This window comes from Rhopalosiphum padi, chromosome 2 (genome assembly GCF_020882245.1).
Source record: "Rhopalosiphum padi isolate XX-2018 chromosome 2, ASM2088224v1, whole genome shotgun sequence".
Classification (NCBI taxonomy): domain Eukaryota; kingdom Metazoa; phylum Arthropoda; class Insecta; order Hemiptera; family Aphididae; genus Rhopalosiphum; species Rhopalosiphum padi.
In genome coordinates this window covers 37,745,096-37,761,300 of record NC_083598.1, presented here as the reverse complement: position 1 = coordinate 37,761,300, position 16,205 = coordinate 37,745,096, and the positions used below count along the sequence as shown (strand labels likewise).

Genomic DNA, 16,205 nt, shown 5'->3' with positions numbered 1-16,205 from the left:
TGTGGGATCAAGGTTAATTGACTTCCTTAAATGCAAAACATTAATAATATGGTATGTCAGATGATGGGTGATTGGTATTATTTTATTCAAGGGCAATAACACAAAAACAAAATATTATATTATTGTTCATTTATTCAAAATAACTTAGCAAGTATTGAAACATTCAATTTACCAATTTTACTCTAATGAAATGTAATTACTAATGTTAGTACAAATTTTAAAAATTGTTAATTTATTTACACTGTTTAAGTGAATTAAAAATAAATAAAAATGTATAAAAAAATATATAATTATATAAAAATCTATCTTATCTTTGCTTAAATCTATTTATTTGTATTACAACAATCATTAGTTTATTAAGTTAGAACTCAATTGTTCTTCCTTTTGTCATAATTGCTCGTAAAGTTTCGACTTTGCTTTTAACTAAATTTACTTGTAATTGTAATGTATCAGTAAATGCATTTTGTTCATTTTTATGTTCGGTCACCAATAATAATACTTCATTATATTTACGGCATGTTTCTTCTAAATTGGCCATCATGGACATCATTTTACACTAAATTAAAAAAATAATAACAATAATATCATACATTAAGGTTAATTTGACCTAATTTTGAGTTTAAATGTTATCTATTTAGTATTTAATTACTTTAGTTTCAAGAATTATTTTTGAATTTACCAGTAATAATAAACAGTGGGCCACAGTTACCTATTTATTAATTGGGGCTCAGGAATATTTTATGAGACCCAGTCAAAATATAATTTTTATATAGTTATTTGCTAAATATAAAAAAAAATTTATTCAGTTGAACATTTAGACTATAATTACAATAATATTATGTTAGTAGATTAAATCATAATAATAAACCTCCAAGGGGGTTCATATTGTGTCACCGAATAAGTATGTCCAAATGTAAAGAAAAATAACTGAACAATTAATTAAATGTATGGCATGCTAGTTTTTAATAAAAATTATTTATTGTTAATTTAACTATATTACAAAAACTAACAATATTTAGAACATAACTTAAGAAGATTTATAATTTAATCCTTGAATAGTTATTGGGATAATTATAGATGTTTAAAAAAATTAAATTTTATTTGTAATTACTTTGGTTACAATTTAAGTAATTATTATAAGTCTTATGGTTTTATAATTAAAAATACCATTAAATGATATTCGATATAGGTATAATTATATCTGCTAGTTTTAGTACTTTAAATGTTTAAAAGTAATAAATTAATAATAAAATACTATTGATTCAATAAACAACATTTTTTATAAGGTACCTAGTCCCTACATAAAAAATATTTCTCACGTTGTTATGAAATTAAAAATTCTTATATATTAGCAAATCAGTTACATGATAAATTAATGCAAGCAATTAGAGCAGTGGTTCTTAAACTTTTTCGAATGACGGAACACTTAACATTTTATAAGGTTTTCACAGAACACAGCCGTAAAATACATTAGTAATTATAACAGCGGCGTAGCCAGTGGGAGGGCTGAGGGGACTGTAGCCCCCCTGAAATATCAAGAAAATTTAAAATATATTTTAATTTTTAATGGTCTATGAAAATAATCGCTACAAAAATCTTAAATTGTACTTTACAAAAATTGATCAGCCCTCCCCGAAATAAAATCCTGGCTACGCCACTGAATTATAAACACTTTTATTAAAAGTGTTGTTATTTTATTTAATTTTTTAATATTTTTCTTACTGATTTTAAAATGTTGACAGAACATCAGTTAAGAACCACTGAATTAGAGTAAGTACTTTTAAACACTTTGACATTGTTACTGCCTTATCAATTAAAAGCTAATAAAAAAAAAGTAAACAACTCAAACAAAATATTATAAAAAACAACTTTAGAATCTAACTTCTAGTTAGTTATCAATTTATTTTACACCCATTGACAAAATTAAAGCTGTATTATTATTTAAATTATTATCATATGAGTAAATGTTTACCTGAACGTTCATACTATTCCTGATTAATTAAAAAACCAAAACTATACTTTGTCCAGCGAGAGAACATGCTGCAAACCGACCAAAATTAGTTTTTCTGCGCATTCCCCAATGATACCCAGCCATAAGCGAGCCAGTTTTGATAGCACGGTGACGCAGGGGTGCTGCGCAGAATCGGTTCGTTCTCACACTGGACAGACTATAGATATTAAATTAAGAATTTTTAACTTGAATTTATTATTTATTTTAAATATTTATTTAGAAACAATCTTATTTTATTGTTAATTGTTTTACAACTTAAATTAATATTTCGATTAGTATACTATGTGATATGGCAAGGCTGCCCAAACCCAGGTCCGTCAACGCATTTGAATTGACCCGTCAACATTTTATTGCATTTTAAATTATTATTATTATTTCATTAAATTTTGTTGTGTATAGGCTTGTGTATCTATAGTGAGTATTAGGGTCGTCACACAACTTTTTAATTAGTACCAAAGGAAGACTTCTCTGAAATGTGTTATCTTGCCTTGCATATTTCAAGCAACATATATTTGCAAAAAAGCTTTTTCTACTTTAACCTATGTAAAAAATAAATATTGCAGTTAGTTAACTGCGCCTCATATTTCGAATTTGATGTTATTATCAACATCAGATTTATAACCAGATATTGAAAAATTATTAGCTAATAAGTCGTCCCTTCATAGGTCTCACTGATTTTTTTTTTTATTATTTTTATTTAATAAAAAAAAATAAAATAATTATAATTAAAACACGTGCAATTTAAAATGTTGTTTGATTTAAATACCTATTTATTTAAGTATATATGTATAGAATATAGAATTACAGATGAATCAAAAGTATAAGTAAGTCTTGTTTATAAGATGGCCCACCAGCTAAATGTAATTGAAATTATAGTCCGCTTCCATAATTGGAAGGGCAGCCTTGTGATATTGTCATTAAATTAAAATTAAGAGTACATTGGAAAAATGGTAATAGCCCATTTTTATTGATTTTTATTTTATGATTTTACATGATAGCAGATTAGAAGTAATCTAAAATACTGATAGTTGAAATCCATTGAGTGAAAAAAATCTTTCAATCTGCTATTATAAAATGAAAAGATTAGATACATTGCTAGATTATAGATTTTAATCTATGTGGTGTTGGGGTAAACAGTTAATACTCTAACTATAAAATATTAATGGATTACTAGTTACTACTGTTTTTAACCTGTACCCTTCAAATAATATTATAGTATTAATTTAACTGTAATAGTAATAATAAGACAAAATTTAATGAACACAAACAAATCATTTCAATTTGAATAACAAAACTTTATGAATGCTAAATTAAAACAAAATATGTAATAGTTAATAATATTGTACCTACCGAATGGGATGTTTCATTTTCTGAAAATAGTACCCGTTCAAATTTCTTTATTTTCCAACTTAATGTATCTATTCTTTTTTCAATATTAGTCACCTACAAAACGAGCAATGTCTCAAATAAAAAAACAATAGATATTGTTGAAACAATATAGGAAGTACATTAACTCAGTAGATACTTACAACTTGTTCCAAGTGCTGTACGGCTTCGTCCATGGTGTTCAATAAAATACATCAAATAGGAAATAATTAAAAACAATTTTTTTCAGTTTTCTTCGTTTTTGTCATTAGTCATAATCGTTGTGGTCTGTACTTGTGTACTTTCATAGTTTCATCAACAGAATGGATTTAATCTATTTTGTGCTTTCATATTTTCGCTGTCTCGGTGATAAGACGATATCGTTCCCGCCAAAAGTTGAAAAGTCCTATATTATTATTATGTTCTGTGATTTCAGTCTACTTCGTATCATCCGGTATCTCGTCCGTGACACAGACGACCGCGGTTACATGTCCGCGATTACGCAAAACTATAACTTCATCGGCTCGCAGACGATACGCACGCGCGCGATTTCGTATCCGATTCCCCACAAAATAATCTCGGCCCCCTCCCGTTTCGACCGTATTCATTATTATTTTTTGCAATATTGCCAGATCGAATAGCGCGATCCAATCTCCGTATACAGCCTAACAATATTGCCGACCTGTCGTCTTCGTTGTCGAGGAGGAACCGTCCGATACCCCGATTCACTGTTATAAAATATCCACCGGGCGCCGGTTTATTGATTCGTCCGTCGTCGTTAGTTGTACACCAGCAGCTGCCAAGTATGTACTACTCGAGTCCTCCCGTTCCTCTCTGATTGCCTGTTATTTTAGATTGTATTTTATTATTTAATTTTAATTTTAGGTGTGCCACCCGGATTCTGATCAATTTCCATTTTTTTATTTTATTTATTTCATCGTTTTCTCCAACCCATAATCACCCTTGTCGCCATGTACAACCTAAGCCGCTTAGGACGTAATGTGTCGGAGAGCGTCCTGAGGACGACGTCCATATCATCTGCCCGTGGACTCCATGAAATGCCTGATCACCTCAAGGATGTGCCTACGGCCGAGAACCCACGGTTCTTTGACATGGTAGAATATTTCTTCCATCGTGCGTGTCAGGTGGCTGAGGACAAGCTTGTTGAGGACATCAAAGCCAAAATGTCTGTGGAAGACAAGAGGAAAAAAGTTAAGGGAATATTGTTGGGCATGCAGCCGTGTGATCACATACTGGAAACATCTTTCCCGGTTCGTAGGGACAGTGGTGACTATGAGATGATTACTGGTTACCGTGCACAACACAGTACACATAGAACACCATGTAAAGGAGGTTAGTAATGGACTGAAATATAAAGTTAAATATGTTTATTATTTTAATTGCATATGATATACTCACCTAATATTTTAGAAAATAGAAAATGTATGGGTGTATTTAGGCATTAAATAATGTATATTTAGATGCCATTAATATAAAAAGTTAATATTATTTAATTAAATTTATAAATAGTAAAACAAAAATAGGTAACTGTTTTATTTTTTTATAAATAATAATTATTTATTATAATATTTATTAATTATTATTGTGGTTACTTGTAATAGTTAATATGTTTATTTTAATGTGGTTTAGTTAATTATAAATCCTCATTAAAATAAGTTTAAACATAAATTAAATGACCTATTGTTAAAAACATAAAAACAAAATATGTGCTTAATTAAGACATACCATATACTTAAATAGTGATTGCTTCTTGTTTTAATATTTTACTTATATACAAGCACATACAATAAGTATTAAAAATATTATTACCATAAAATATCTGAAATTGGTTCTTAAATTAATAGATGATATAATTATTGCTAGTGTATTATTTTTAAATACTTATACACTAATATACTATTTAAATTCAAAAATTAAAACCACTTAATAAATGTTAAAAATTAAGTATGCAAATGGCAATGTCTTTAGTGACCATAATAATGTAGTTGTAGTATTTTTTTTTAATGGATAATTATAAAGCTAAGAATGAGTCATCAAAACCATTGCATACTTGATTAATTCTACCATATAGTCACTTATGTTAAATAATGTGTGATACCTTTTTAAATAACTATTTTAAAAAGTAAAATCTAATTTTTCTCATTTTTTGATAAATTATATGTTTCCAGTTTTGGTGGGTATATTTAATGAAAAAAAGTTATAATTTAATAATATGAAAAATATATTAAATTTCAAATTATCAAAAATATTAGGTACAATATTTAATACATTTATTAAACTAATTTTTAAAAAAATATATGAAATTGAATATTTTAAGATTTTAATATGGTGTATTATCCAAATTCAAAACAGTACAAAGTATTAATATTAATTAGTAATATATTAGATTAGAAAGGTACTTAAAATAATCTATTTGTTCCATTTTGCACAGTTTAAACTTAAAAGTTAATAATTTTATATTATGTATCTATTTTGATTTATAATCCTCTTAAAGGTTGTCATATTTGAGTATGAGATATCTTTAATTTTTTTTATGATATGATAATCTACAGTAAAATTAAATCTAACAACATAAAGTAGAAACAATAATAAAGATTTTAAAATTATAATTTATAAACCTCTTTAAAAGTTAATTTTGTTTAAAATGGATGATAACATAATGCAATGATAATAAATCCTGAACAACAATTATTAATTATAAATAACCATACACTGTAGGATAATATTTAATTTGTTGATATTATTAATTTAAAAAAAATAATAAATTGGTATATTCATTAATAAAAATATTAAAAAAACTTCTTCAAAGAATTATGTGCACTAATAATTAACTATAATTGTATTATAGGTATTCGTTTTTCTTTGGATGTTTGTCGTGATGAAGTTAAAGCTTTAGCTGCTTTGATGACTTTTAAGTGTGCATGTGTTGATGTACCATTTGGAGGTGCAAAAGCAGGAATTAAAATAAATCCAAAATTGTATTCAGAAAATGAATTGGAGCAAATTACTAGGCGGTTCACATTGGAATTGGCTAAAAAAGGATTTATTGGTTAGTATGTAAACATATTTTAATTTTAAGTGATCAAACAAATTTGTAATTCAAAACAAAGTTTTATTCATCATGACCTTAAATGAAATTATGTCAAACTACATCGTGAGAAACATTGTCGGAAACGCCATAGCATAAATAATAGGATTAAACTCAATTGATGATGATAATAGGGTCATTGAAAAATGTAGGGTTTTAATAGGAAATAAATTAATAGTAAATTAAGTGTTTTAGTAGATCATTTATTTTATTTTATTACGATTTATTTATGTATATTGTAAATTGTGTTTACATAAATTATTATACATTAATTAAATACAATTTTATTATATTTATAAGAAATAAAAATATATTATTTATGAATCTAACATTGTTTTTACAATGATTTTTTCATTTTTAGGACCCGGTGTAGATGTACCTGCACCAGATATGGGAACTGGTGAACGTGAAATGTCATGGATAGCTGATACATATGCTAAAACTATAGGTTATAATATTTATAATTATATAACAATACATATTCTTGTTTTTTTTTTTTTTTAATCATATTATCAATTCACATTTTAATGTTTATAATGAGTTCAACTTTTTTTATTATATTTCTTGAATTAAAATTTATGATAACCTTTACTAAAATAGAAAATCAAACCATCTATTAATTATTACATTAATGTAAATATTATGTACTGATTTTATCTTTTTTTTTTTAATAGGGCATTTAGACATTAACGCTCATGCTTGTGTTACTGGTAAGCCAATTAATCAAGGTGGAATTCATGGTCGTGTATCAGCTACTGGTAGAGGTGTTTTTCACGGATTAGAAAATTTCATTATGGAGGCCAATTATATGAGCTTAATTGGTACAACACCCGGATGGGGTGGAAAAACTTTTATTGTTCAAGTTAGCTTACATTTTTATTCTTGTCTCTAATTATATACTTTTTAATTAAAATTTTATTATTCAAGGGTTTCGGTAATGTTGGATTACATTCAATGCGTTACTTACACAGAGCAGGTGCTACATGCATCGGTGTGATTGAACATGATGGTTCTATTTATAACCCAGATGGAATTGATCCTAAAGTAATAACCTTGTGTTAAGAAAAATTAAATGTATACATTTAACATTTATTCATTATTCCAGGCATTGGAAGATTGGAGAATTGACAATGGTACTATTTTAGGATTCCCAGGCGCTCAGCCATATACAGGTGAAAACCTGATGTATGAACCTTGTGATATATTAGTACCAGCTGCCACCGAAAAAGTCATAACATCAGCTAATGCTCATAAGATCCAAGCAAAAGTAAATAAATATTAAAAGTAGTTAAATATTACAAACGTTTGGTATTAATATTATAAAAACATTATTTTTAGATTATTGGTGAAGCTGCTAATGGTCCTACAACTCCTGCTGCTGATAAAATTCTAATAGAAAGAAATATTTTGATTGTACCAGATTTATATATAAATGCTGGTGGTGTAACTGTATCATTCTTTGAATGGTTAAAGAATTTGAATCATGTTTCTTATGGTCGTTTAACGTTCAAATATGAACGTGAATCAAATTACCATTTATTAGGTAAAATATATTATATTATTATAGTAAAAATATCTTGTAATGGTATACTTAAATTAACTTTTTGTAGAATCCGTGCAAGAATCATTGGAACGTCGTTTTGGCCGTGTGGGAGGAAGAATTCCTGTTACACCTTCTGAATCCTTCCAAAAACGTATATCTGGAGCATCTGAAAAAGATATAGTGCATTCTGGATTAGATTATACAATGGAACGTTCAGCTCGAGCTATTATGAAAACTGCTATGAAATATAACTTGGGTCTTGATCTTCGTACTGCTGCTTATATCAACTCGATAGAGAAAATTTTCACTACCTATAAAGAAGCTGGACAAACTTTCTAATTCTTTTGTTTCTACTGTTTTGGTGGAAGCTTACTAAGGAATTTAGGTGTTGACAAACTAGCCAAATTCATATTTTTTAATTACATTAAACTTTTAATTATTAATTATTATTACCAAGTTGATATACGATCAGTCATTAATTAAACTAATAAAAAGGAATGAATAACTTTTTCCTTGTTAACAAAATTCATCTTTTAATCAAGACATACTTTTAAAAAGTTCCTTTATAGTACAAAATCAATGTATGTTATTTTATAAGATATAATTTACATAAGTACTCATTTGAGACCCATTGAATATAAAATTCCATATATTTCACAACATTGAATTTGTACATTAAATGATTAAATATCATAAATGATTTTATAGTATCAGTATTTTTGATTTTGTTGTTTTATAGAATTAAACCTAATGAAATTATCATTTTATGAATTTGGCTAATTGTTTTCTTTATATAAAAATAATGAAAACATTATTTAACTATATTGACTTATTTGAAGTTAAAAAATTCCAAATCATTTTTACTTTTAAGAAAATAAAGTATACGTGTTTATTCAGTATTGTATTATAAAGTTTTGAATATTTTATTTTATATTCTTCTGGTAAATGTAAAATCTAACTTACAGAAATTAATTTAAATAAATATACAAGTACAAATTACTAATCCATGCTCATAATATATCACAATAATTTTATTATCATAATCATATAATTGAAAATGTGAGTAAATTTATGTTTTTTTCTATTTTATAAGGAATATTTAAACCATAAATTTTAGTTTACTCATATATTAAATTTAAAATAGTGTAAATCAGCAGTCATCTCATATTTTATGAAATTGTAAAGAAATAATAAGCATACAAATTGTTTATATTGTTTTGGAATTTTTTTCGCGTTTTAAGTTAATAATTTTAAAAACTAAGAGTATTAACTATTTGTTAGAAATTGTATTAAAATTAATATATTTATAATCATCACTTAATATGAAAACTGACAATACATTCATGTTGTTAATATTGTACGTATTTTTATTTTAAAGTATGATCTTAATCATACAATATTTTTAATCTGAAAGTTTAAATTATATTTATTAATTTTTGTTATTATTGTCAATGATATATAAGTAACTAATTGCTTTAGTTGAATTGTTAGTTTTGTTGAATTATTTAGATGTACTTATTACTTATGTGTGCTATTAAATAACAAATCAAGAAATTCAAAGTTGAAAATCTGTAGAAGTAATTACTGTGGATAAAATTTTAACAGGAGAATAAAACAAGTATTACAATTTTTGGTTCCATTTTATAAATTTTAAGTATTACCTACCTTTATAGTCGAATTGTATGCTTTACTTATGGTCAAATTATTCATACTAGTCAATGAAATTGTTTTCTAAGCTTCTGATTTGAAAATATGGTTTTAAAAATAAAACGAACACTTCTTTGGACCAACCATCTTCTTAAGAAAAATTATATTTTGTAAATTTATATAATTTACTCCAAAATGTATATAGTATTAGTGTACTACACAAGTGTATTCTATTAACAGTATAAACTAATTTTTTTGATTGGACTAATTATAATATTGGTAGAAGTAATAATACTATTGTAGTGGTTTCTGCCATAGTTATGACTTATGATACCAGATGGAAAAAATATGGTCTAATTAGTAATTACAATTTAAAATATATTATGTGTGTTTATTATCTGAACTTGTGTAAACAAAATACCTGAATGTGTGTCATCTCTCAAGAAAATGATGAATAATGTTCGGTATTATACATTTAGGTCAAGGACCAAATATAGTTGTGTATTGGATATTAATATATTATACTATATAACAGCGAATAAACGAATAAAGTCTTACTTATCCGGACATTAGGTTAAACCAGACCAGTACTAAGTATCAACGAATCATCAATAATTTTCAAACCTATAAATAAATTCAAAGTTTCAATAGGTAGATACATAAAAATATTAGCCTTAAGCCAATAAGCATAAGTCACGACAAATAGTTTAATATGTATATACTATTTTTATTTTTTATCTTAATAATTTTTATTTATATACACATAATACATATAAGTATTTTTATAACGACGCGTTCAGCTATAATTTTATTTTAAATATAATGTATTAATTTTTGAATTATTGTTTAGCTTTTATTTTTTATGGTGAGATTTATATTATGAGATACGTTTAACTTTAAATTATTAATAACAATAAATTTGGTAACCAATATATTTTTGAAAAAAATAGGTAGGAAGCCTATTTAAGGATAATATATAATAAGGGTAAAATATTGAGTACCTGTATTTGGGAGCCAATTCATCAATTGCACCGGACTTGAACACATGATTTTTTAAATGCAGGGAAAAATGGTGGTAGATATGGATTGCGATTCATTTTGACGAGTAACAATAAATTATAGTAAAATTTACTACCTATTTTTTGATATAGGAACTTGCAAATAAAGTTCTCCATGCTCCATTCTACCACTTAGTTTGCCTAAAAAATACATCTTAGTTAACTATATACCAGGTAATTTATAATTCACTTTTGATCAGAAATTAATATTTACTTAACTATTTATAAGTATTTATTTTCAATTTTACTCTTGAGAAATAATACAGGCATTTTATTAAAATATAAACTGTTGATTGATAACAAAACTCAATGTGATTTTAAGCAGCCGAATCAGCCGATTAATTGTCCATTGACATTGCTTGTACGTATAAGTCTTTGAAAGCAAATAATGTAATTTTTAATGATATTTTATTGTATTTAAATATTAAAGATGGGTTATGTTTGTCACATCAAATTTTAATAAGTGGGAATAATAGTTGAACAAACTTATACCGTAACTAATGACCATGTTCTGGAAGGTGATGGCAAATCACTTAACCGTCTTAACCTACATATTAATAAAGATAGAACAATTCTACATAATATGAAAACAAATCTAGAGTACACGCGGATCTCGGTCACATAGTTATAACTCATATAAGCATCCAACATCCCAGGTGACTATTTTTTGTGCGACCCGTATAAAAAGAGTTAACTTGTATGCTCGCGTTGTTTTTAATTTTTTTGACAATGTTCCAATGGACCTTCTTTTTATATCAATAAAATCACGAAAATCTAATTATTTAACACCTAAATCCACAAAAAACCAATTTTTTGAAAAAATCTCGTATGACTTTTTTGCTTTTTAGAGCATTTTTTGTCATTTTACGTGCAGTTTTTATAATCTTAAATCTTTTTTATAAATAGGAATTGATAAAATTCGATAGAATTAAGCAGCATCTGATTATACAGTGCTATTATGAAACACAAGGTAAAAACTAAAAGTATAACAAATGTATCTGTATTGAAAATAATTTTCAGAATAAAAAGAAAAATAGGAAAGTTCTATGAATAATTAATACCTAAAAATGAAAATGTATATAATTAAACAAATTTTTTCAATGTTAAAGTTAATTTTAAGAGCATTTTTTTAGTGCATTAAAAAAAAATTCTGTTATGAGTGCATTAAATTGTATTTTTTAATGCATTTTTAAAGCATTTAAATCTGTTCCCTACTAATAATATACGTATACATGTAGTCATTTTAGCATTTATTCACATTACATTAATTCTACTCAACGATGTATTGTTGATTGTTTTTGAAAAATAAATAAGTTAATTATGATAATCAACACTTTGTTCAGTTACAGACTAATAAAATACCTATATCAAATCTGTCCGAGCCATTAAAAGTTAAATGTCTTTATAATTTTATCTGTGAACATGTACTATGTAGTAAGCATAGATTTAAAATTCGCAAAGCACTCCGTTCCCCAAAAAAATCAATAGTACACGGAGATGTGGACGCGGAAAGTTAATACCCTCTAATATAAAATAATTTTTTACTTTTCGTAGAATTGTAGGCTTGCAGGCAGATAGGGAGGATTGTGAACTAAAAATTAGTCCAAATTGGGACGGATATGAACCCCTCAACCCGCATTCCTTGTGAGAACAACACTAAAGGAAATTGTATATATGGAGATCGAATGCGTATAACGACATTGTGTATTTATGTTCATCAAGACGTATCAACACATGATGTGTTTTACATTGCGTAAACAACTACACCGTCTGCACCTTACACGGAGTAACCGTTAAATCATAACACACGCGGTTATGCAAATACGACGATATCCGTGTAACGGCACACTTATTTCACGCCTATTCGAATGGGTTTCGACAACATACAAGCGGTAGCAGTGTGGACTAATATCGGACTACACACGTGGTGATTTTATAAAGTCCACTGTCGGCACGAGACGGCTCACACATCTCTCTCGTGCATCGTGAACACCACGGCTTACAACGACCACATCCGCCCACGCTCGGTAGCATAAAAACGAATTAAAGGTCATATAGGTCGCAATCGATAAAAACAAAACCGTCGAATGTCGATGCCCGATGGCCTCTACCGATAACCAAGACGAGTCACAAACATATTATATATACATCGGTTAGGCTACTGATTGACAATAATACTATATTTATATAATATTACGTCACGGTTATAACGAAGCACATCCATAGTCCATACTAATAATAATATGCACAGTGGACGTATCTAATACACTAATACGGCACAATTACAAGATGACTTGACCGCGTTTGCACTGTGAGGACGCGTGATTTAGGCGTGAGGCGTCGTCCGAAAAAAGTGCATATAAGGGCCGTATTGACAACGAAACTGATGTGTCACCGATAAAAAAACTCGGCTAACGCACAAACGATCGGTATATTGGTGATGGAAAAGCAAAGCGAACACCAAAACGAATGGTGCATCGTCGGGCAACTATGAATTTTACACGCACCAAAACGATACATGATTTTGACTTGAGTGTACCAATTTATATAAACTCATCACTCAATCAACATTAACTGATTTAAATACAACAATTGTAACATATACCTAAATATTATGTTAACTACCTAAACTATATGCTAACTTATAATCGAACATTTTTGGTTATTAATGATTTAAAATGGTTACTATTATATTATATCAAAACATATAATTCGTAGAACATAGAAATTATCTATATTCTAATTCCGTCATATTTTTTAATTAGGGGAGTAAAAACGGGTACCTAACTCACAAAAAATGTTACCTTATATTCCATGTCTGAAACCCACTTACACAGCGATAGCGCCTCTTTACCCACAATACTCGCAAATTTTACCCAGTTTCTGATGAGATACTCATACACAATTTTATCCAGGTTTGTGACGCAAAACCTATAAGCCACCATATTTTTTACCCGGTTTTGAACTCAAAATCAATAATTAGTAAATGTTTTGTTCCACATTCTACACAATTACAGACACAAGACTTACAAACAATTGCACTCGATTTTAAACGAAAAATCCGTAACCTATAATATTTATTTAAGTTTAGGTACCCAACAAGTTTTAACTCATTTTTGAACTTATAATAAAATGTGATTAATAATTATTTATTACCTGCAGCAGCTTCATTAATTTTTTTAGACGCTAAGACATTAACCTGCTGACGCATTTAAATTCAACACTAGTAAGCCGGAAATGGGCAAACGCCGTACTAAGATAAAATTAAAATTATAGATGTAAACCAATTAACACCTTATCATTAAATGTATCATTCGATATTTATTTGTTTATATAACCTATATATTACGACATAACGTATTACTTATTAATTTTATTATTATATAGCATTGGCGTATAAGATGCATTTTTTTTAACATTTTAACATTTTTTACATTAGCAGGGAATCGTAAGTTCTTACACGAGAGTAATAGGTAAACAATTACATACGTTAATTCCTACATGATTGATATGTAAGTTTTTACATGGTGAAAAAAGGTACGTATATATAAGTTCATACACGGTGGAAGACAGGTACGATGTAAAAAAATATACTATATTTTATATCATTATAAGTTATCAAACTGATGATACTGTCTTAAAACAATTAAAATATCATAAAACATTTCATTTTCATATACATTTTGTATAATAATATTTCAATATAGTAGTTATAATTAGAAAATAATGAATTTAATTTTGAAACTAATAATGTTGCAGTTTTGAATTTTTTTTATTTTTGAGGTCTCTCTTTTTTTTTTAATTTTTTGGTATATTTTGTATTAATATTTTTGATATTAAATCACAGCAGTTATTTTATATTATTATTTTATTTTTATTATTATTGTTTACTATTAAAATCAGGATACCATGGTTTATTTTATACTTCGATTATTATACAAACATTTGCGTCTTTAACTTAAATATAAATATACATATTATAGTGTATTAGTGTGTAATGTACTTTATATATTATAATTTATATCGAAATATACTAAGTGTATAGCCATGAATTTAAATTGCAATCGATATTAATGATATATTTTTTTTTAGTTATAGGAGACTTCCCACTTTCCAGGCACATTGACCACTCGCACGGCCTATGGAAAAAAATGAAGGCGTTTAATCATTAAAAATTGTAGTCCTCAGTATTATTTTCCGTATTTTCGTTCTGATAACATTATTATTATTTACTGTTTCAGCTTATTATTTAATTAATGTTTATTTTTTTTGTTTACTCATAATTAGGGCTCGGATTTTAAAGCATAATAAATAACAAAAAAAGCAAAAATGAAGCATATTTATTTTTAAAAAAAGCAAAAAAAAAGCACGACTAAAAATTAACACGAATTAGGTTATAATTTTATAAAACTGAATAAAAAAAAATTGAAAAATTAATTTAAATTAAAAAAAGAATTTACTACCATGTACTGAGCGTAGGTTCTACAAACTATATGCAATAGTCGATAAGCTATCGACCCATAAGCTATCTGTAGATCGATAATCTATACATTTCAATCATTACATTTAATGACGTTTTGCACTAATGGTACGGTCACGGTCATTATTACGGGTTTTGACATTTCTTATAAATTATATGAACATTTTTTTAATTACTATAGCGAAACAAACAAATAAAAATTACACAGCTAGAATAACTGAAGAAAGCAATAAAAAAGCAAAAAAAGCATTTATATTAAAAAAAGCAAAAATAAATTTGTTTATTTCGAATCAGATTAACGTGAAACGAATTATGTATAAAAATTAGATTTTTATCTTAAATATATAAAAAGAAGCAACAAAATAATTGATATTGTCAATAATAACTAATATCTATAATTAATAATGCCTATTTTTAAAGCTAAAATGATCAAAATAAATAATAAAAATATAATAATAATATACATTATGACAGTGTATCGCATTACTCGGCTTGTCCGGCGCATTGTACAGACAATTTAACTACATTTATGTGCGTAGAGCACGGACTAAGATATCTTAGTTCGTGGCGTAGAGCAACACATTAATGATAATAATATATTATATAATGTCTAATCGATGTATTTTAACCTATTATCTGCAGCTGATTTAACTTGACAGTTGACACTCGGTTTAGTATACCGTTAGTCGAGATGTCGAGAACATAATAATGTATAGGTGAACGGATATTTTTAGTTAAGTCTTTTGAAAAATAATGTTAGGTCTTATAGCTATTATAATATAATGTTCTTTTTTGTTAGAAGATTATAATCGTTTAAAAGTTTTATAAGTATTGAAAAAATAAATGATAATATATATAACTAAAAATTAGTCGGTGTTGATTGAGTGACGAGTGTATTGGTACACTTAAAATCATTTATCGTTTTGGCGCGTTAAATGTATAGCCGCTCAGCAATTCGCCATTCGCGCGTTTTGGTATGTAATTACTAATTT

General features: G+C 27.0%; 2 protein-coding genes across 2 annotated transcripts; one reads left to right on the top strand and one right to left on the bottom strand.

Moving 5' to 3' along the window:
• Nucleotides 1–112: 112 nt before the first annotated feature.
• Nucleotides 113–3,865, bottom strand: LOC132919984 (uncharacterized). The gene is made up of 3 exons (XM_060981956.1): nt 3,541–3,865; nt 3,362–3,454; nt 113–556 (listed from the first exon to the last, which is right to left on the bottom strand). Exons 1-3 carry the CDS (start codon nt 3,571–3,573, stop codon nt 362–364), a joined length of 321 nt encoding a protein of 106 aa, XP_060837939.1. The 5' UTR covers nt 3,574–3,865; the 3' UTR covers nt 113–361.
• Nucleotides 3,866–3,998: 133 nt separating this feature from the next.
• Nucleotides 3,999–9,656, top strand: LOC132919979 (glutamate dehydrogenase, mitochondrial). The gene is made up of 9 exons (XM_060981952.1): nt 3,999–4,179; nt 4,262–4,729; nt 6,246–6,446; nt 6,847–6,933; nt 7,160–7,347; nt 7,413–7,529; nt 7,591–7,752; nt 7,824–8,028; nt 8,096–9,656. The coding sequence occupies exons 2-9, from the start codon at nt 4,348–4,350 to the stop codon at nt 8,365–8,367; spliced, it is 1,614 nt and encodes a 537-aa protein (XP_060837935.1). The 5' UTR covers nt 3,999–4,179; nt 4,262–4,347; the 3' UTR covers nt 8,368–9,656.
• Nucleotides 9,657–16,205: the final 6,549 nt, after the last annotated feature.